Below are 21,738 nucleotides of genomic sequence, written 5' to 3'. Positions count from 1 at the left end.
TGTTAGTTGTATGTTTGTCAATCACAATGAAATGTGGCAGGACTGCAGATCTTCAATCTGGTCTGTTGGTTGTGGAATTATTGAACGTGAACATCACTTGGAAGAGACACTGAGGGTGGCAAGGACATAGACTATACTCTCAATTTGGGAGTTCAACACTCATGTGTTCTTGATGTGATAAAGATTTCTAATATGTTATGATTATTTTGGAATTTGGATGGTAAAGAAGAAGAAAATGGCTTTTAGTTGTCCGATCTGTGGAACTGATTTGTTAAAGAATCCAGAAGTTCATTTTTGGATAATGTGTTCAAATGTCATTATCATTTCCAAGAAATAACTTCCATAACTTGATTAAATACTTGGGGAATTAATTGCTGAATGTTTACATCATGGGATTTTTACAATTCCAGGAAGACAGATGGGCAGAGACGAGAATCAGATTTCAGTACAGAAGGGCAGTTTCATAACAGCAGAATGGCCAGCAGTTTGTGGCTGGTTGGAATTCTTTAGTTCTTTTTTAGCAATAGAAAGAGAAAACTCTTCGTCTCTCTTAAGATTCAATGGAAACAGTGGGTGAGTCTGTCTGTATTTTTGTGTCTGTGCAAGAAACAGCCATGGAGAAAATCACATCTGGTAAATAATCAAAAAAGACAAAAGCAGATGCTTGCAACCCTTTTAGTTAAAAAAGAAATCAGAGTTAAGCCAGAAGTGAAACTTCACTGAGAGTGAGTGACTGCAAAGATATTATTGGGAAAAGAGTTGGTTCTTTTTCTTGTTCATGTTGAAGTCTTTCTAAATTTGTACATATGTGTATAATACATTTAGCTGTCTTTTCTTTCATCTGTGTAATGAGCTTGTGTTCCTTTGTTAAAAGAATACTGGCAGGCATGTGAGAACATGTTCAGTGACTGACCAATCTGCATCAATAAAACTTTTATGGTTTAGTAAACCTGAGGTCTAACTTGCCTAGTGTTACCATCAGCTGAGATCATAACAAAGTTGAGGCTCATCCTGGATAGTAATTTTTTGAATTAACAGAAATCTGTAAATCTTTTAAAGAAATAAATATATGGACGCACTGGACATAAGACAAGAATATTGTTGTGAAATATATTACATGGATTGGACTTTCAAAATGTCCCATGTATCTTGGAAGGAAGACATACTTAAATTAATTACTTAGTATTGAGAATTAAAACAGGGAACCCTGGACATGATGTCTTGTTGCTAGATTGTTAGGATTCTTGTTAGGATTCAGTTAGAAATGACAAAAGTCCCGACTTAGAAATAAAATTAAAATGCAAGTACGGAATGAAAAGGAAAGAGAACTGGAAATTTAGGGGGAGTTAATAAAAAACAAGGAAAACTGAAAAGGGATATGGAATTAAAGAAGCTTGATCTTCAAAGAGAGAGAATTCAGACAATATGATTTGGAGCGAGAATATCTTACAGTAAAGGAAGAAATAAGAGGTAGCAGCTCAGACGATGGTTTTGATTCGAATGAGGATTTTTTTAAAAAAATTTGAAATCTTGTTAGTGCCTGAATTTACAAAAGATGGAAGGGAAAAATGTTTCACTTCAACTGAAAAGTGCTTGTAAGATAAAATGGGCAAAAGATGTTTGGACCTTAATATCTGAGTGCATTGCTAGGTACAGCTCTAACATATACAATAGAGGAACCTCAATTATCCGAGAGTATTTTGTTCAGATAATCAAATGTTTAGACAATCGAATGCCAGATAACACAGTTTAGCCAAGCACCAGGACCTTGCGATCTTATTCGGATAATCCAAAATTTGGATAATCAAATGGCAGATAATTAAGGTTGCTCTGTATATCTGTTTGTCAGAAAGAATAACTTGCAGACAATGGAGTTGTTAAAGAGTTTACTCAATGCTGAGCAGCTTTGCCCTGGAGCCTTTAAGAAAGAAACGTAAATAGACATTTGTCGAAATTGCAAGAGAAAAACAAATGTTATGAGATAAGTAGTTTCATTCATTGGAGTTAGAGAACAATTTTGAGAACATGTGTGGGGAATCATGATTATGAAAGAATTCCAAAACAGTTTCCCAGTAACTCTTAAAAAGTATTTAATTAAGCACAAAGTGTTTTATATACATACGTTGAATTGGGCAGCAAAGGACTTTCAGCAATTTACAGACATTTTATTTAAATCCATAGTATAGTATAAACATTATTCACTTGTGGGACATGGGTGTCGCTAGCTGGCCAGCACTTGTTACCTGTCCCAAGTCGTCCTTGAGAAGGTGGTGGTGACCTGCTACTTGAAACGTTGTAGTCTATGTACTGTACGCAGACTCACAATGCCTTTAGCGAGGGAATTCCGCATTTCAACCGAGCAACAGTGAAGAAACAACAATGTATTTCCAAATCAGGATTGTGAGTGGCTTAGAGAGGTTCTCGCAGGTGGTGGTGTTCCCATATTTCTGCTGCTCCTGCCCTTCTAGATGTTGTGATTTTTGAAGGTCCAGTCTAAAGACCTTTGATGAATTTGCACATCAATTTCCACCTTTTCTTGCAGATACTTTCCCTGACCAGAAGCCAGCACCCACTCAGGAAGAACTCAGCTTTTTTAAATTTAAAAATCACACAACACCACGTGATAGTCCAACAGGTTTATTTGGAAGCACTAGCTTTCGGAGCGCTGCTCCTTCATCAGGTGGTTGTGGAGTATAATATCATAAGATACAGAATTTATAGCAAAAGTTTACAGTGTAATGTAACTGAAATTATATGTTGAAAAAGACCTGGATTGTTTATTAAGTCTCTCATCTTTTAGAATGAACATGAGTAGGATAAGTAGACAAAGTCTTTTCCCTGGGGTCGGGGAGTCCATAACTAGAGGGCATAGGTTTAGGGTGAGAGGGGAAAGATATAAAAGAGACCTAAAGGGCAACTTTTTCACACAGAGGGTGGTATGTGTATGGAATGAGCTGCCAGAGGAAGTAATGGAGGCTGGTACAATTGCAACATTTAAAAGGCATTGGATGCCTATATGAATAGGAAGGGTTTGGAGGGATATGGGCCGGGTGCTGGCAGGTGGCAATAGATTGGGTTGGGATATCTGGTCAGCATGGACGGGTTGAACCAAAGGGTCTGTTTCCATGCTGTACATCTCCATGACTCTATGACTCTATAAATGAGCACATTTAATAATTCTAATCCTGCAATGTATGGAGTTGACACCTTTTCTAAGGTTCTCATAGCTCCCAGAATGAAATGTTGGTGGATGGGCAAGGAAATTCCTCTAGACGTTCATTTCCTAAGTTTCTATTTTGAATGGTTTTGCTATATTTTATCATGTGAAAAGTTTGAAGCCCATAATGTGAAAAGACTTGAGGCCATAACAGTATTATTTACTTTGGATGATTTATATATGTGTGTGTGTGTGTGTGCGTTTTTAATGTCATTTATTGTTTTCTTTTTATTTTGTGTTGGTAACCTAGGGATTTTCTGTGCATCTGAAGTTAATATTAACTTTGTAAGCATTTTTGCACGATTATTTTTTTAAAAACAGTTTTTGAGGCCTGACTTTAGAGTGAGTAGTGTAGTAATGTAGGTAATTGGGCCTCAAGTTTTATTAGAAATTTCTGGAACTTCTTGTTTTTTTTAAAGATCAAGGGTAACACCCATAGCTTAGAGAGAGATGCTTTTGTATTTGGGAGGTCAGTCCTGTGAAATCCTTGGATTAGGATGGCTCTATAAACCAGTGCTCTTAAGAAGGGAATGGTACAGTGAACTAGGTTACCTTAGAGTGAAGATTTAATGTTAGTCTCAGACCAAAAATGTTGACATAATTCCCTGGAAAGGTTACTAGAAGCTGAGTACACTTAAGATCAGCTGCATAGCTCTAGGAAGAAGGTCTGTGGAGTTCCAGTCTATAAATTGAAATCACAGGTGAATTGAACTTACTGATGTTCAAGGATTCTGTATGAATATTGTATGAATGGTGTATTTTGTTTACTGTGCAAAAGTATTTTCTTTTTCAATTTGTAAAGGAACATTTTGGGATTAATGGGATTATACATTCACTGTCTGCATATAAAACTTTGATATGCATTGTAAGTATGTGACTTGATATATTCTATTATATCTTTTATTTTTCATGAATGAATTTCTTTTTCAATGTTAAAACAAAATTTGCAGCATTGCATACTCTGCTGCCTCACAGCACTAGGGACCTGTTTGCACGTTCTCCCCGTGTCTGCGTGGGTTTCCTCCAGGTGCTCTGGTTTCCTCCCACAGTCCAAAGATGTGAAGGTTAGGTGGATTGCCGTGCTAAATTGTCCATACTATCCATGAATGTACAGGCTAGCCGGATTAGCCATGGTAAATGCAGGGTTATAGAGCTAGGGTAGGGTGGGACTGGGTGGGATGCTGTTCAGAAGGTTGGTGTGGGCTCGATGGGCTGAATGGCCTGATTCTGTAATGTAGGGATACTATGATTCTATTCTATCTTTTAGTGCGAGATTAGTTTGTAAATCCAAAGCAAATCAAAGTATGATCGATCAAGCCAGATTTCTATCTGCCCAGCAATAACATCACTCATGATCAGAACAATAGTCTTCACCAGATTTTGTCAGGTGGATATTTATCACTGTTCTAGTGATCAGTGAGTGAAGTTTAGTTGTTTCGTTACATTTGGCATGCAGGAGGAGAGCTCAAAATGGTGCTGTAATTTATCACATCTAACCACAGCACAATTCATGAAGTATAAAAAGTGTCAGGTTTAGCAGTAATGATACCAATGATTCATTCAAAATATTCAAAAATCCACACACTGTCAATTAGAGTCATAGAGATGTACAGCATGGAAACAGACCCTCTGGCATGACTTGTCCATGCCGAACAGATATCCTAATCTAATCTAATCCCATTTGCCAACACTTGGCCCATATTCCTCTACACTCTTCCTATTCACATACCCCTCCAGATGCCTTTTAAATGTTGTAACTGTATCAGCTTCCACCACTTCCTGTGACAGCTCATTCCATACACGCACCACACTCTGTGAGAAAATGTTGCCCCTTAGATCCCTTTTTGATTGCACATTGATGGCACTGTGTCAGTTGACATTTAGTCTCCGTTGAATCCAGACATTTAAAAAAAAATTCCTTCATGGGATGAGGATGTTGTTGACCAGGCCAGCATTTACTGCCCATCCCTAATTGCCCAGAGGGCTTATAAGAGTCAACCATATTGTGGTAGCCTGGAGTCACATGTAGGTCAGACCAGGTAAGGATAGCAGTTTCCTTCCCAAAATGACATTAGTGAATAAAATGGGTTTTCCCAACTGAAAACAAAACATGTTGGAAATCACAGCAGGTCAGGCAGCATCCATGACAGAAAGGAAGCCAACCTCTGGTGATCTAGACTCAAAACATTAGCTTGCTTTTTCTCTATGGATGCTGCCTGATCTGCTGTGATCTCCAGCATCCCCTGCCTTCATTTCAGATTCCAGCACCTGCAGTAATTTGCCAATACATTGGGTTTTCCCAAAAGTTGACCTGAGGTTATCATTAGACACTTGACTCCAGATTTTTATTGAATTCAAATTCCACCATCTGCCATGGTGAGATTCGGACCGGGTCTCTGGATTAACAGGCTAATGATAACACCACGAGGCATTGTCTCCCCTACGCTGGCCCAAGACAATAACACAGAAGATCAGACGTCATTAACAGCTGTTCAGAAAGGAAAACCAAAAAAAAATTCTTTGGACTTTAGTCAGTGTACAAATTCATGCATAAAGCTGAGAAGAGTATGTAAGTAAAAATAGAAAAGTGAGAGTTTATTTGTTTCTTTAATTTTCTGTCCACTTTCTTTTCTATTTGATGAGCTTTGATGATATAGCTCCTTCTTGGACTCAGCCTCATTCTAATGCGTGAACCTTGAGACCATCTTTAAGCTGTTCAGTTGTGGTAGCATTATAGTTGACCCCAATCCTTCTGTAAAAATCTTAGTTCATACTTATCGTTTGTCCTTTTAGCATTTACTTTATTCTGGATTGATATTTTCAGCACCTTTCATAATCTTGTATAATTAAAATGGACTACCTCCCAGAGAGTTCCTTTCCATCTTGAAAACTATCTTTTTTTAAAACATTAAGGACCCTCCTGGGTGGCCAAGTGGGCTTTTACCCTGCAATACCCTGTAGCCAAGATGCCACCTTGCTAAAGGATTTGAAGCCAGCACTAGGAAAGGCTGGCTGAAGACTTGTTAAATTGTTAATGCCATTTAAAATGCTTGCTAAAACTCATTACAGGAACTGCATTATATATTGTTGGCTTATATTTCAATTAATACCCTCTCCTAATGGCAGTCTGTTTGAGAACAAACTCAATGATGTCGATGTAAACAAGGAATACTCATCATTTCATATACATCATTCCTGGAGTTGTGAAGTCAACCTCTGGAGGCTGTGTGGAAAACTGTTTAGACACTCAAACAATATCCAAAATGGACATTCTCTGGATTTCAAATGAAGGGTCTAAATGCTGTGCCCTCCATCTTACAAGAGTTACCAGGAATGGAATCATGGTCTAGATTAGAGTGGTGCTGGAAAAACACAGCAGGTCAGGCAGCATCCGAGGAGCAGGAAAATCGATGTTTCTGGCAAAAGCTCTTCATCAGGGAGCCCTTCATTCCTGATGAAGGGCTTTTGCCCAAAACGTCGATTTTACTGCTCCTCGGATGCTGCCAGACCTGCTGTACTTTTCCAGCACCACTCTAATCTAGACTCGGATCTCCAGCATCTGCATTCCTCACTTTCGCCTAGGAATGGAATCATCACCATTCTGCTCGGGATGTAGCTTGGTTGGGTCTAGGAATGAGGAAAGGTAAGAGGATGTTAGACTAGGCAAAACAGCACTAGCTGCTGCAGGGGAGCACCAGGAGACTGAGGAGGTGGGAGGTATAACCACTCACCCCTGCAGGTTCAGGGCTTTACATCCTGGACATCCTCCTCCAAGGCTTCCAGTGCAACATCTGACAACCTGTGTATGGTTTACCTTGGTTCCTAAGTCGTGCTGTAACAGGCCAACATAAGTCAGCCAAAGCTCATTGATATTTTTAATCAATCTGTTCAGACATTTGGAGAAGATGGCATTTAAGCCTAGGGTCTTGTAGCCCAGAGATAGAGACACTGCCATTGCGCCACGCAAGCCTCAGTCAGAGCTATCAAAAGTTCATAAAAATCCATCTAATCACCTTGGGGGAAACCTGCAGATATTCTGTTTCAGTATGTCCATATTATGGTAATCAGCAACTATGGCCAAAATTGCAAACGACATCCAGATTTTCAAATAGGCTAATCTCTTAGAATTGTTGTCCCCATTGAGCAACATCATTACCTCTTGGCCAATTGAACATTTTGCATTGTACTTTATTATTTTTATTGGTTTTGCTGTTTGCTGCTCTGCATTTATTGGACATTTTTAGCTGGGTCTACCAAGGCTTCAGGGTAGAAGTTTTTTTGAGGTAAACCAAATGGTAGGAGTGATTTACACACGGGAGTCAATCAGGCTGTCTCACAAGATAATGTTTTTCACACCTCAGTGCTTCTGTTCATGCAGGTAAAACGCCAAATTGTTTGGACAGTAAGTTCTGAAGTCCACCTGGACATCCTGGACTCCAACATCAAGGCACCCAACTTAAAAGGCACTCACACACCATTTCATTGTCTGCAACCCAGGGGGCAGCACAGTGGCTCAGTGGTTTGCCCTGCTGACTCACAGCACCAGGGTCCCAGGTTCGATTCCTGCCTTGGTCGACTGTCTGTGTGGAGTTTGTACATTCTCCCCGTGTCTGCGTGGGTTTCCTCAGGGTGCTTTGGGTTTCCTCCCACAGTCCAAAGATCTGCAGGTTAGGTGAATTGGCCATGCTAAATTGCCCATAGTGTTAGGTGCATTAGTCAGAGGGAAATGGGTCTGGGTGGGTTATTCTTCGGAGGGTCAGTGTGGACTTATTGGGCTGAAGGGCCTGTTTCCACACTGTAGGCAATCTAATCTAATCATTACTCAACCTGTGCTCATCCATCCCGGAGTTGTCACAGACCAGATGAAAATAATGGACCACATTTTAGCAGCATCCCTAGACATTGTTTGTGGTTCTGTTCGCCAAGCTGGGAATTTGTGTTGCAGACGTTTCATCCCCTGTCTCGGTGACATCCTCAGTGCTTGGGAGCCTCCTGTGAAGCGCTTCTGTGATCTTTCCTCTAGCATTTATAGTGATTTGTACCTGCCGCTTCCGGTTGTCAGTTCCAGCTGTCCGCTGCAGTGGCCGGTATATTGGGTCCAGGTCGATGTGCTTATTGATTGTATCTGTGGACGAGTGGAAGCCTCTCTCACATCTGCCAGGGTTCACGTTTGAAACATAAAAGGAGCTGCACCACTCAGCACCTCACACTTAAGGTCACTGACCTCCCATCATTCATCTGAGAGATTCTCACCAAAAGCTTGAGTGGGGGCAAGGACACAACTATAAAAGATGGCATTTTGAACGGAATTGTTTTGAATTTTCGCACCTCAGTCAGCATTAGTCAGTGAGGCCTCATGAGGCAGGTTGTTGGTTATGATTTAGAATGGTGCTGGAAAAGCACAGCAGGTCAGGCAGCACGCAATGAAAACTGACGTTTCAGGCAAAAGCCCGAAACGTCGAATTTTCTGCTCCTTGGGTGCTGCCTGACCTGCTGTGCTTTTCCAGCACCACTCTAATTCAGACTTGGGTTTCCAGCATCTGCAGTCCTCATTTTTACCTAGGTTTGTTGGTTATGTCAGGCTTCACTCCTCACACAATAAATGGTTAACAACAAGCCAGACTGCTTACAAACTAATCAACATGATCTCACCAACCATCATGCCCCCCACCCCCACCCAAATAGATTAGATTACTTAGTGTGGAAACAGGCCCTTTGGCCCAACAAGTCCACACCGCCCCGCCGAATTGCAACCCACCCATACCCCTACATTTACCCCCGGGTCTCTGGCGCTGTGAGGCAGCAGTGCTAACCACTGTGCCACCGTGCCGCCCATAGTGTTACACAATAGTGTAAGTGCTTGCATAAAGAAATGCCTGTGGATATGAAGGAGCTAAGTAAATGAAATTTGTCCTTACCAGAGCTTGGAGGAAGTCCATCTTGCCAGGTATACACCTCATACGTATGGTGTGTTTGTGAATGGATGTGTTTCCTGTTAATGGCTGATGGAATTAGGCCATGGACATAATTCTAGTAGCTGGGGTGTTAATGAACATTCATGACATGGTAATAAAAACAAGACAGTTCCCACATTGAAATTCAGGAAAACCAAACCCATCTGAAGGATTCTGAGAACATAATAGCAGCATTGTAACCTGTCATAATTGTGCTCCCTGTATGGTTACTTTCCCCATTTGTTCTTCCAAATGTTCTGGCAGATTGAGATGATTCCATCCCAGATCTCCCTCAACTTTAGCTTTAGTTAATTTAATACCATCGAGGAAATCCACCTAGTCCACTGTGCATTTCTTTTACAGTTGTCTGAACAGATACCAATTTTCAACCCATTCAGTTCACTCCATGGGCGGCACGGTGGTTAGCACTGCTGCCTCACGGTGCCAGAGATCCGGGTTCAATTCCCGCCTCAGGCGACTGACTGTGTGGAGTTTGCACGTTCTCCCCGTGCCTGCGTGGGTTTCCTCCAGGTGCTCCGGTTTCCTCCCACAGTCCAAAGATGTGCAGGTCAGGTGAATTGGCTATGCTAAATTGCCCGTAGTGTTAGGTAAAGGGTAAATGTAGGGGTATGGGTGGGTTGCGCTTCGGTGGGTCGGTGTGGACTTGTTGGGCCAAAGGGCCTGTTTCCACACTGTAAAGTAATCTAAAAAAAAAATCTAGCTGCCATCGTTCAACCCACACAACTTTATTTTTGGCTTTTTTAATTTCTGTGTCTTCTCCTGCTTCATTGTGCTTCCAAGCTTTGTCACATCTGCACAAAATGTCGTTCTGCATTGAGAATTTAACTCCACAACATTGATAGAAATTTGAAAGAGCAGTATTGCCATCAGTACTTACTCTCCACCTTAACGTTAAAGGCAGAGTTTGCGTTCCCAGGTCCAAATCCCATTGTTTGTGAACCCACAACTATTGGCTCCTTGATCTAATTAAGGCAAGTAGGCCAATTACTGAGAAATCAGTCACCCCGATGTTAGAGGTAGGAGCTGCTGTGGGCAGGAGAAAGCAAAGGGTGTGCTAATATGGTGGTAACCTCTGAAGAATTTTACAATCATTAAAAGTAAGATGGGGTCACAACAGATGGATGGTCACTGTGGAAGGAGAATCCCTGAAGATAATGGCAGGCTGACAATAATAGCAGCAGGAGTGTGAAATATAGAGACACTATCCATTGTCTGCCATCGGAGGCCGCCTCAATTCATCAATGGGGTTTCTGCTATCTTGAAAATTCAGCCAACTTCTGACAAGTGTCCATAACTGGGAATTTAATCACCCCATTGGCTAACTGCTGCCACCTAGTAGGCAGCCAACCATTATCCTCCCCGTACAGCCTCAACGAAAATGGGCCATATTCAGGGTCATGGCAGCAGACAGGAACATTAGCCAATAGTAGGGAATTACTTGTGTTCTTGACCTATAGACAGTTTAGTCATCAAATGTATCATTCACAACACTCATTGTGCCAGAGAGTTAGCTTGGGGGACGGGGTTTGGGAGTTTTTGTGTTCCAGTCAATGCAGAATTTGGCTACAGCAAACTTATGCATTTGCTAACATTTAAAGGAAATTAATAAAAAAGAACACGAAATGAAGTTCTCCTGATCTAATATTAAACAATCATGAAACGGAAGATTCAGAGTTCAGTTTTAGATTGACCTCTGTTTGAAATGGTGAAGCCAAAGCCACAAAATTGCCCCTCACTTCATGGACAGAATAGTTTAAAACATACCGCTGAGGTAATGGAAGCTGAGATTTAAACAACTACATCAAAGAAAAAACGCAGTCACTCTCTTCAGAAGATGGAATGTTAACAATTCAGGCACAGGAGCTTAGGTTTCTGAGCGTTCCTTCAATTGGAGCGCTGGCATCATCAATTGGCATTAAACAAACCTCCCTTCTAGAGTGCACTCTTAACACAACAACAGGATCCAAAACAATTATTTCACTGAAGCTTTTTGAGGGCAAAAAGTTGACAAAGATGCATCCTGAAATAATGACAATGATAGGTGATGAATTGGAATCACCTGAATAAAAAATATGCAGTCAGCATTCAGTGTAAGTATAGCGTACTCCATGTTGCAGTACCTAGTACTAATTGTCATCTAAATAAACAACTAACTCAAATAAATGTGAAAAGGGGTGCTTCCCTTATGGCTCAGTGAGTAGCAATGGTTCATTCTCAAGTAACATTAAGCTGGTGGCAGGAACACTCCAAGTGACCTTGGTGTTTAGGCTGGTTTCTCATCATGTTGGGTTAGGATAAGATCAAGCCGCATACAAAGAGAATATTCTTTCTAGGAATAGAAAGGGAAAAGATTAGCAAGGAGAAATGTCCACCCACTACAGGTGTACATTTATAGTGATTAATGTGGAAATGCCATAGAAACTAAACCAGTTACTTTGTCTCTCTCTTCACAGAAGACAGAAAATCTCCCAGAAATATTAGGCAACTAAGGGACTTGTGTAACTGAGGAAATAAAAGAAATTAGCGTTAGAGAAAAGATTAGCTGGACTGTAGGCTGATAAATCTCTTGATACAGAGAAGCTTCATCCTTGGGTTTTGAAGGCAGTAGCTTCAGAGAGAATGGATACCTTGATGGTTACCTTTCATAATTCTATAGATTCTGGAAAGATTCCTATTGACTAGAAAGTGGCAAATGTGACTCTATTGTTTAAATAAGGTAGGAAGAGGGAGGATAGAGAACTGCAGACCTGATAGCATGACATCAGTCGTGCATAAGATGTTAGAATCTACCATAAAGAAAACAAAAACTCAACATTGAGAAAACAATGGTGATACTTGGCAGAACCAACATGGGTTTATGAAAGGAAATCATGGCTGACAAATTGGGAATTTTGGGAGGATGGTGTTTACAGTGTAGGTAAAGGAGAACCTGTAGGTGTAGATTGGGATCTCAGAAGGCTTTTACTAAAATCCCAAACAGGAGGTAACTCATCCCTGTGTTGACAAGATTGTTTTATGAGAAGATATTGAGAAAACTGGGTCTACATTCTTCAGAGTTTTGAAGAATGAGAGGTGTTCTTATTGAAACTTCAAATCCTTACTGAGCACGACAGGGTGGATGTAGATGAAATGTTTCCTCAGGCTGGTCACTTTAGAATCAGGAGTCTCTGGATAAAGGGCAAGCCACTAGAAATGAAGATAAGGAAAAATATCTTTACATGGAGGGCGCTGAATCTTTGGAATCTCTACTGTAGAAAGGCTTCTGGACACTAATAACATTAAGGGATATTGTAATCAATTAACTTCAATGCCAATTTCTTGCATTATGATCTAATGAATCACAGTGCAGGCTGAACAGCCTACTCCTGTTCCTATATTGTAGATTGAGATTTTTAAAAATACTTACTTAAAGTTCAATAGGAACAAAAGAGAAGTTGTACAGCTTTAATCAGAAGGAACTTTTCCAAATCAGCATGTGTTCCAGTTATAGGTAACTTTAACAATTAAATTGTAATGGAGGATCTCTACTGTATTTTGTATTTTTGATTAGGATACTGATATACCCAATGTAGTTTATGTACAGAAAGCATAACCAAGCATGAACAAATAACAAGAAAAAACAACCCACTGGGCAACATTTCATCTTTATTACTAAGACAATAAACAGCAAAACCTTGGACAGGTTAGTATACTTTTACTTATATAAGGACATAAATATATGCAGCAGCTTTGCTCATCTACTTCTGAGGTAACACTGTAATGTTCAACTTTAGAAACAGGACATAATATTACACCCCAACATTGTTTTAATGCATGGAGAATTATCCTGGTATGATGGTCTGAAATCACTTTCTAAAATAAATGAGACACTAATATCATGAACTTTGTACTGTTAGACAGTTAAACAGACAGAGCATGTCAGATTCCCATTACAATCATATGGACAATAAAACTACTGTCCTTAGTTTTAGCTAACTGCAAAATGAATTTTTAAGAGAACACATTAACTGCATCATACTCTTTACGCACTATTTAATACATTTACATTCCCTAAAATGATAAGTTAAACCATTTAATTATTTCTTCTTACTGGGCAACAGTGTGAATTTCATACACACAGTTGAAACTGCGCTGCACAATTAGTTTCACAATCTTGAGAAGAGTAAAATAGTTTTGTCTCCCAAGGGCTCAGTTTGAAAGTTTCGCAATTTGCGGTGGAAAGCCCCATTTCTGTTGGGTTGATTAAGGTCATTTATATGTCATGTTCAAACCATTACAGAACATTAACATCTTCATACACTAAGCAACAACAACTCTGCAATTCACAGCCAACATGACGTGCTCCTATCCTTTTACCTCAATGAAATCTTGGATAGACGTAACCCTTCACTTTGAACACTTTCAGTTCCATACATTTGTGAGCACATTACACCCTTAAATTATAAAATTACATGATGAATGCAAGTATTTGTCTTCCATTCCCTTCCAAACAAGCCCTGATACGTTGAGTCATGACACATTATTTGGGATCACTAAATGAATTATAACAGAGATACAAAGATACATTGACAGTGACCACCATTATCTACAACTGTCTAATGAGGAAGGAAATTAATTTTTGAATAAGATGAGCAAAATGGAATCTCCACCAAATGGCAGCATTTATTTCAGCTGAAGAGGTCGCTCGATAAAGGCAGGTGGGATACCAGATTATTCACCTCACATAATGTCTTCACTTCCTACTGTACTCAAATAATATTAAAACACAGGAAAATAATTTGACGTCTAAAAAAGAGATTGCAATGCCACCCACTTCCCATTAAAGCATGTGTTTGAAAAGGAGCAAAAGCCTTCTGTTTAAAAATTCAGTGTTTCGGACATCATCTTCCACCATTCCATTATTTCTGCCTTCTCCTCCTCTTTTCTCTCAGAAAATGATTCAAGAGCAAAATCAACCTGCAAAGAATCAGATCAAATCAAATCAGAGATGTTTGCTAATAACATCCTTAGCAATATTCACTCTTCTACAAAAACGTAGGAAAAGAAAACACCAGCTCGTCCAGAGGTTTGTCCCACAGCAACATCACATGACTTCTACACACCAGACTTCTTTATAACCTTTGCATTCTTTATAACCTACTGGATTTCTGGAACTGTGGAAATGAAACGCATATCAAATTTGGTCATCATTTGATTACAGTGAAATAAACTTCACAAGATAAGTATCTCAAGATGATTCAAACAAGCATAACCACAGAATGGTTATGAAAATGTCATATAGCAGTTTTTGATTAGTCAAATAAAATTCCACATTTGCCAATTTACAAGGGTTGAGCCTATTTAGGTTAGGTGGACTGGCCATGCTAATGTCCAAGGGTGTGCAAGCCGGGTGGGTTAGCCAGGAAAAACGCAGGGTTACAGGGATAAGATAGGTCTGGGTGCGGAGGGTTGATGTGGACTCAATGGGCTGAATGGTCAGCTTCCACACTATAGGGATTCTATGATTCTATTTAGTCCAAGCAAAGTGTGAGAGGCAACTATGATTTGTAATGAAAGAATGTTAAAATTAATTAACTTTACTGAGGAATGGGTGATGTCAGTTCCAGAATGCTTCATTTCCCTTGGACTATTACACCTTTCATATAGATGCAAGATCCTATTGCAGGTACAGGAGGAAAGGGAAAAAGGAACTCCTACGGTATGGAGATCAGGCCTTGTCACTTCAACATGGGGGACCAAATATGGGTCAAACAGAGATTTTAATTGCGACAATACTTGCAGTGGAGTTAAAGCAACAATGCAACAGATTTTACTTATTGCGTCATTCATGCTAACCCTGAATGAAAAGGTTTATAGTTGGCAATATGTTTGATGGGTGCTTGGCATGATACGAGCTTTTTATCCACATTATGAATCCTGTTGCAAGCATGAAATCACTGGACACTGGAAACTGAGCGGTCCATGGAAGACTTTTTCTAAAAACTGGAAGAACTGCAGATACTGGAGATCAGAAACAAAAACAGAAATTGCTGGAAAATCTCAGTAGGTCTGGCAGCCTCTGTGGATGGAAATCAGAATGAACATCTCAGATCCAGTGACCCTTCTTCAGAACTAATGATAGCTCGGAAAAATGCAGGAGATAGGGTGGGGTGAGTGGCTAAGGAGAAAATGATTGGTAAAGATAGAGCCTAAAGAGAGAGAACAGTTGGACAGACAAAGGAGTGGTTAATGGTCAGCCTGGGAGAATGAATAGATACTAATGGGGACTAACAATACATTAACTATGTAATAGACATTTGATGACAAGACTTAGTGTGTCGGGGTTGGGTAAGGACATGAGGGAGTGCCCCAAGCCCCTAAAATTTATGAACTCAATATTCAGTCGAGAAGGCTGTAGAGTTCCCAAGCAGAAAATGAGGTGTTGTTCTTCCAGCTTGCACTGAGTTCCACTGGAGCACTGCAGCAAGCCTGAGACAGAGATGTTGACCAGGAAACAGGGTGGTGTGTTAAAGTGGCAGGCAACTGGAAGCTTGGTGTCATTCTTTTTTGCAGATAGAATGTAGTGTTCTGCGAAGTGGTCACCCATTCTATGCTTCATTTCCCCAATGTAGAGGAGACCACACTGAGCTGCGAATGCAATAGACTAGATTGAGTGAAGTGCAGGTAAAGCACTGCTTCAACTGGAAGGCATGTTTGCGCCCTTGGATACAGAGGAGGGAGGAAGTAAATGGACAAGTGGTACACCTTTGGCGGTTGCAGGGAAAGGTACCAGGGAGCTATGGGAGGGGAAGGTTTTTGGGTGGGTGTTGGGAGTTAAGGAGGAGTGGACTACGATGTCATAGAGGGAATGGTCCCTGCGGAAAGCTGACGGTGGGGGGGGGAAAATAGGTGTCTGATAGCGGCATATCACTGGAGGTTCTGGATGTGGATGCTGGCAGGATGGTAGGTGAGGACAAGAGGGACCCTATCACTGTTGTGGGAGGGGAGAGAGGCCAAAGTGCGGAAGATGGGTCAGGCCCAGCCAAGGGGCCCTGTCAACTACAGCGCTGGGAAATCCTCAGTTGAGAATGAGGGTGGACATTTTGGAGGCTCCCTTGTCGAAGTTGGCGTCATTGGAACAAATGGAGAAACTGTGAGAATGGAGTTTTTACAGGAAGTAGGGTGTAAGGATGTATAGTCATGGTAACTGTTGGAGTCAATGGTTTGTAATGAATATTGGTGACCTTCCTATCCCCAGAAATGGGAACAGAGATGTCAAGGATGGGTGGGAGGAGTCAGAGATAACCCAGGTGAAGGTGACAGTGGGACAGAAATTGGAAGCAAAAATTGATAAACCTTTCCAATTTTTCAACACTGAATCTCTAAGTTAACAGGAGAATTGTAGAATGAGTACAGAAATACAAGCAAATAGTTGAAGCTTACCGGTACGGCTGGACTAAGAGGAACTGCCACTTTTTTAGTTATTGCTAGATATCCTGGAGCAGAAGCTGTGATTTTATAGTTTCCAGGAGCCAAAAGCCTCCAGTAATCACCATCTTTTGCTGAAGGGAAAGAACAAATGTGCATGAGTGACCATTTTAGTGAAAATATGCAGACTGACAAATGCCTCAGAGCTTTAGACAGCGTTTGCAATTCACATATATATCCCAAGTCTTCTTCGTGAATTCAAGAGATTTTCAACATGAATGATCAGTCATACATGTCAAGAACAGGCAAGTGTTCTGTACAGCTAAATATCCAAATATTAAGTAGCAAAGCAAAGCTTCACAGCACCAGGGTCCCAGGTTCAATTCCAGCCTCGGGTGACTGCCTGTATGGAGTTTGCACATTCTCCCAGCGTCTGCATGGGTTTCCTCTGGGTGCTCCGGTTTCTTCCCACAGTCCAAAGATGTGCAGGTCAGGAGAATTAGCCACGCTAAATTGCCCATAGTGTTAGGTACATTAGTCAGAGGGAAATGGGTCTGGGTCAGTGTGAACTGGTTGGGCCGAAGGGCCTGTTTCCACACTGTAGGGAATCTAACCTAATCTAATCCTCCAAAGTCTGCATGAGTAACAAAATTGAGAGCATTTTCCTAACAAGAATAATAGGATTCAAGTTCAACATAAGCTGTGTGTTTCCATTAAAGGTTCATTTCAGCTTCATGTAAGGCAGAGAAATAACCATATCACAAAGCCTGTTCAGAAACATCTGTCACCAACACCCTCCCTCCAGTGTCCTACATCCATTGCAACCACAGTATCATTTAGAACAAAAATAAGTAAAATTCAAGAAACACATTTGAAGACTGTTGACTTTTTTTAAAGCTGACATACACCAATGCAAGGAAATTTCTTTTTGAAATGTTTTACAGACAAACATAAGATTATTTAGGAATAGGAAAACAGTATCAGGTCTGACAAGCCAGTCTTTTCTTAAAGGAGCAGCCATGGCACAGTGGCAATGTCACGTGTTTGGGAAACTTCAGAAGTCCAGTCTAATGCTCTGGGGTCAGATTCAAATCCCACAGCGGCAGCTGGTGAAGTTTAAATGCAATAAAATCTGGAATTAAATGCCAGTTGCTTGGTGACCAATGTCAATTGCTGTAAAAACTAATCAGGTTCACTACTGTCCTCCTTCAGTGAAGGAAATCACCTGCCCTTAACTTAACTGGCCTATATATAGTTGACTAGGCGGAGGTGGGTACTGCAGATGCTGGAGATTAGAGTGGTGCTGGTGCTATTTTGGGCTTTTGTCCGAAACATCGATTTTCCCGTTCCTCGGATGCTGCCTGACCTGCTATGCTTTTCCAGCACTACTCTAATCTTGACTATGTGTAGTTGATTCTTCATTGCCCTTTGAAATAGCCTAAAACCTCATCAGTTCCAAGCTAACTAGAGATAGGTAACAAACACCCACTTCCCAAACAGGAATGAAGAAAAAAATAATTAGAACATAAAACTAGCATCAGGATCTACAAGCCTAATCCCCTCTAAAATAAACACTTCAGCTCAGTTTTTATTGTCATCACAATTTTAATTTTATTATCACTTATCTAGCTCTTAAATCTATCTACAACATGGAACTTCAAATGTGCTGGAACACTTGAGTGAATCTCCACTCATTCAGCATAATTTTGGTAAAATAATCGGAAAATGCTCGACAAAATGGTGCTGAGGAAGGGTCACTGGACTCGAAGTATTAACTCGGTTTTTCTCAACAGACCTGCTGAGTTCTCTGACATGGTTTTTATTTCAGGTTTCCAGCATCCATAGTCCTTTTGTGCTCATGTCTACATTGTTCAGACTGATTTTGCAGGATGCGCAATCTTCTATAAACGTTTTGATGGATGTGTGGAAGATTCTTTCTGGAAGTTGCTTGCAAGGCCAATACTCTTTTAGGTGCAAATCAATTGCCCTTCACTTTCCTTCTTAGAACGTCATACATAACTTGTAAGTTTGTGTTGAAATATTAGCTAGAGTAAAAACTATAAATTTGCATCCTTGTACACTAAGTATTAGCTCTCATTGTCCTATACAGCTATTAAGGACATTCTTTCATGCTTTCATGCTACTGATTCAACAAATTATGGATTTCCATCTCCACAGATGCTACTAGACCTGCTCCATTTCACTCACAATTCCTGGTTTTGTTCCGATTTCTAGCATCTGCAGTTTTGGCTTTTGTTATTTTGTTTCTTGGAGTAATAGGCTAAAGTAAAAGTGGAAAGAGTTGCAGACATTAATTGAAAAGATACAGTGGTCATTAACCTGATCTTCGAACACAACTTTCAGCTACACTTTGGCTATATACAAGTGCAGATTTGCTGCAGTCACTCCCAAATGAGATCATGCTGGAAAGTTAACCAATGTTTCAAAACAGCTTACAAATCATCTGCTCTTTAGCACTCCTCTCTCTTTTTCCACCCCCGGCAGATGTAAATATTAATTTATCACGAGACCATGCTTTACAACAAGTATAAGTGAGGAGTTAAACAAAACCTGGGATAACTGGATCTCTTGCAAGTATACTGAGAGGTGGATGTGAAGAGATTGGATTATCGAAAGGAAACACAGGGATAAGACAAGTCTCCAGGCCATTTCCCAGACATTCTGATAGCAACACATCATCAACAGAATGCCTTCATGTCTGTCCAGCCTTTTATTATCCCTCACAGCTGGAAGAAACAGTCACAGCCACTTTACTGAAATGTTTAAAGCCATCATCTATTCATGGATACTGCACTACATCCTTTACGCTCAGGGAATTAGTGTGCAGTTTTCATTTTCAGTCAACTTCCAGATATTCTGATATATTGACTGTAAAGGCTGATTTTTCATTGGAAGAAAGTTAGAGCCAAATGATGAAGATCAATTGGTTAACACTTGTTAGCCGCCGAGATGTCAGTGCAGAAAACTGTTCCTGAACACCTGGGACAAAGAAGAAAGTCCTGTTGATCTCAGGGATACTTCCATCGCTTCTGTCTTCAAGAAAGGAGGAAAAGTGAACTATGGAAACTATCAAGGAACCTCCCTTCTCTTCATCGCCGGGAAGATCTTCACCTGAATCCTTGCTAGGTAGCTTCTCCCAGTCTGAGGAAATTCTTCCAGTGTGGCGTCCTACCAAACCATGGAACTATGGATATGATTTTCACTATTCAGCCACTCCAAAAGGAATGCCAGGAACAACACCAGCCACTCTCCACGGCCTTCATCGATCTGACCAAGGCTTTTGACTCAGTCAACCAGGGACGACCCTGTAAAAAGCCAAGATTAGAGAGTGGTATTGGAATGACCTGATGAAGGGCTTTTGCCCGAAACGTCGATTTTCCTGCTCCTCAGATGCTGCCTGACCTGCTGTGCTTTTCCAACACCACTCTAATCATGATTCTAATCGCCAGCATCTGCAGTACCCACTTCTGCTTGTAAAAGGCCAGCTAGCCGAAGAAATTCATCAACATCTTCCACCTCCTCCACAACAAGATAGTGGCAATTGTCCTCACCGACAGTAATACAACAGAATCCTTTGAGATCAAGACAGGGGTCAAAATAGGGAGGTGTCATCATTCCCACCATTTTCATTGCCATTATCCTTCACATTATGAAGGACAAGTTTCCCAGTGGTGTGGACACGGTCTACAGGATGGACGGGAAACCTTTCACCCTCAACCTATTGAAAACACCATCAATGTCACTTATAGAACTTGATTATGCAGACAACAATATCATCTCTGCTCTCTCCACAGATAATCTTCAAGCCTCACTTAATGCCTTTGTGAAAATATACAAAAGAACGGTCTCAACGTCAACCTCAAGGAGACATCCACTCCTTTACTGACCCTGTCCCAGGTCAAGTTCCAATCCATCCCTCCACTAAGATCAATGGAGAAATTCTCCCAATGTGGAACATTCCCCTGCTAGGAAGCCAACTCTCTGCCCTTGCTCCTGATTTACAGCACCCGCAGTTCTTTCAATTGTTATTCGACTGGAAAACGGCTCAGGGGATCTGACAGCAATTGTGAAGGAAAATCAGAGTTAATGTTTCGGTTTCACTGACCCTTCCTCTGGTTTGTCTTCACAGATGCTGCCAGCCTGGCTGGGCTTTTCCAGCAGTTTCTGTTTGTGTCCCGTGTTATTCCAGTCATTTGGGTTGTCTCCAGCATCATCTTATTATCAATTTTATGTCATTATCTCTCTGCCTCTTTTAATCAGATTATAGGTCATCCCTTCGGTTGTTATTCAGCTGTCTAACTGACTAGTCACACTGTCTAACACCCTTCGTCACCGGCACAGACTACTTATTTGACACTCCACTCACAGCATTTGTGTGATCTTTTGATCTCTCTGCCTATAAATTTGGTTTTGGAGTTACTGCATGAATCCATGTAAGACTCTGTTAACTCATTCTTTTAATATTAGAATCAGTCTAAACATAATGGCACAGACAGCAGCACACAGGGGGCTAACACCTTCAACACATTATCTGGGCTGACACCAACTGTCACTTGAGAATGTAACTTTTTAAAAAAGTTTTGCAATTTACATATGAAAGAAATGTATTTTGTATTCAATGCCTCCATTTTAAAAGCCCAAGAGTCCAAATACCTTTCTAACCATTCTCTCAACCCATCATTTGGAATTTGTGCACACATACCATCAGATCTGTATATTTCCTTTAAAACCATTTGGTTTATTTTATATTGCCACTCCTCTTTCTTCCAACTACATTGGATTGCTTCACACGTCTTTGCAATAGATTTCATCTGACCTTCCTGCCTATTCTACCAACCTATGACCCCTTGAACCTACGTCTATCCTCTAACACAGTTCCTTAAATATGGAGACTAATACTGTTCACAGTACTCAGATCTGGTCTCACAAAGGCTTGTACATCGGAAGCATAACATTTCCACTTTTGTATACAATTCTCCTCAAAGTAACCAAAAAAGTTCTATTTAACTTTCAAATTACTTGCTGTATCTGTGTTCTGACCTGCCATGAGGGCACTTAGATCTCTTGCAGCTTCTCACAATTTCATATTTTCCCACACTATACTCTGTCAGACCTTTG

At 40.7% G+C, this 21,738-nt stretch overlaps 1 protein-coding gene and 1 long non-coding RNA gene across 2 annotated transcripts in view; one reads left to right on the top strand and one right to left on the bottom strand.

The window, feature by feature from the left end:
- Window positions 1-481: 481 nt before the first annotated feature.
- LOC122554003 lies at window positions 482-13,352 on the top strand. The gene is made up of 2 exons (XR_006312902.1): window positions 482-573; window positions 12,743-13,352. It is a non-coding gene; the product is annotated as an uncharacterized LOC122554003 (long non-coding RNA).
- The window catches only part of cpe (carboxypeptidase E), a 113,083-nt gene continuing 104,165 nt past the window's right edge, over window positions 12,821-21,738 (bottom strand). Inside the window, exons 8-9 of the mRNA XM_043698482.1 lie at window positions 16,615-16,733; window positions 12,821-14,148 (exon numbers count right to left, since the gene is read on the bottom strand). Coding sequence (XP_043554417.1) covers window positions 14,050-14,148; window positions 16,615-16,733 — 218 coding nt within the window. The 3' untranslated portion in view covers window positions 12,821-14,049. The remainder of the gene's footprint in view (window positions 14,149-16,614; window positions 16,734-21,738) is intronic.

This window comes from Chiloscyllium plagiosum, chromosome 1 (assembly GCF_004010195.1).
Source record: "Chiloscyllium plagiosum isolate BGI_BamShark_2017 chromosome 1, ASM401019v2, whole genome shotgun sequence".
Lineage (NCBI taxonomy): Eukaryota > Metazoa > Chordata > Chondrichthyes > Orectolobiformes > Hemiscylliidae > Chiloscyllium > Chiloscyllium plagiosum.
The sequence above is the reverse complement of the archived record's forward strand: the minus strand, read 5'-3'. Positions and strand labels throughout refer to the sequence as shown.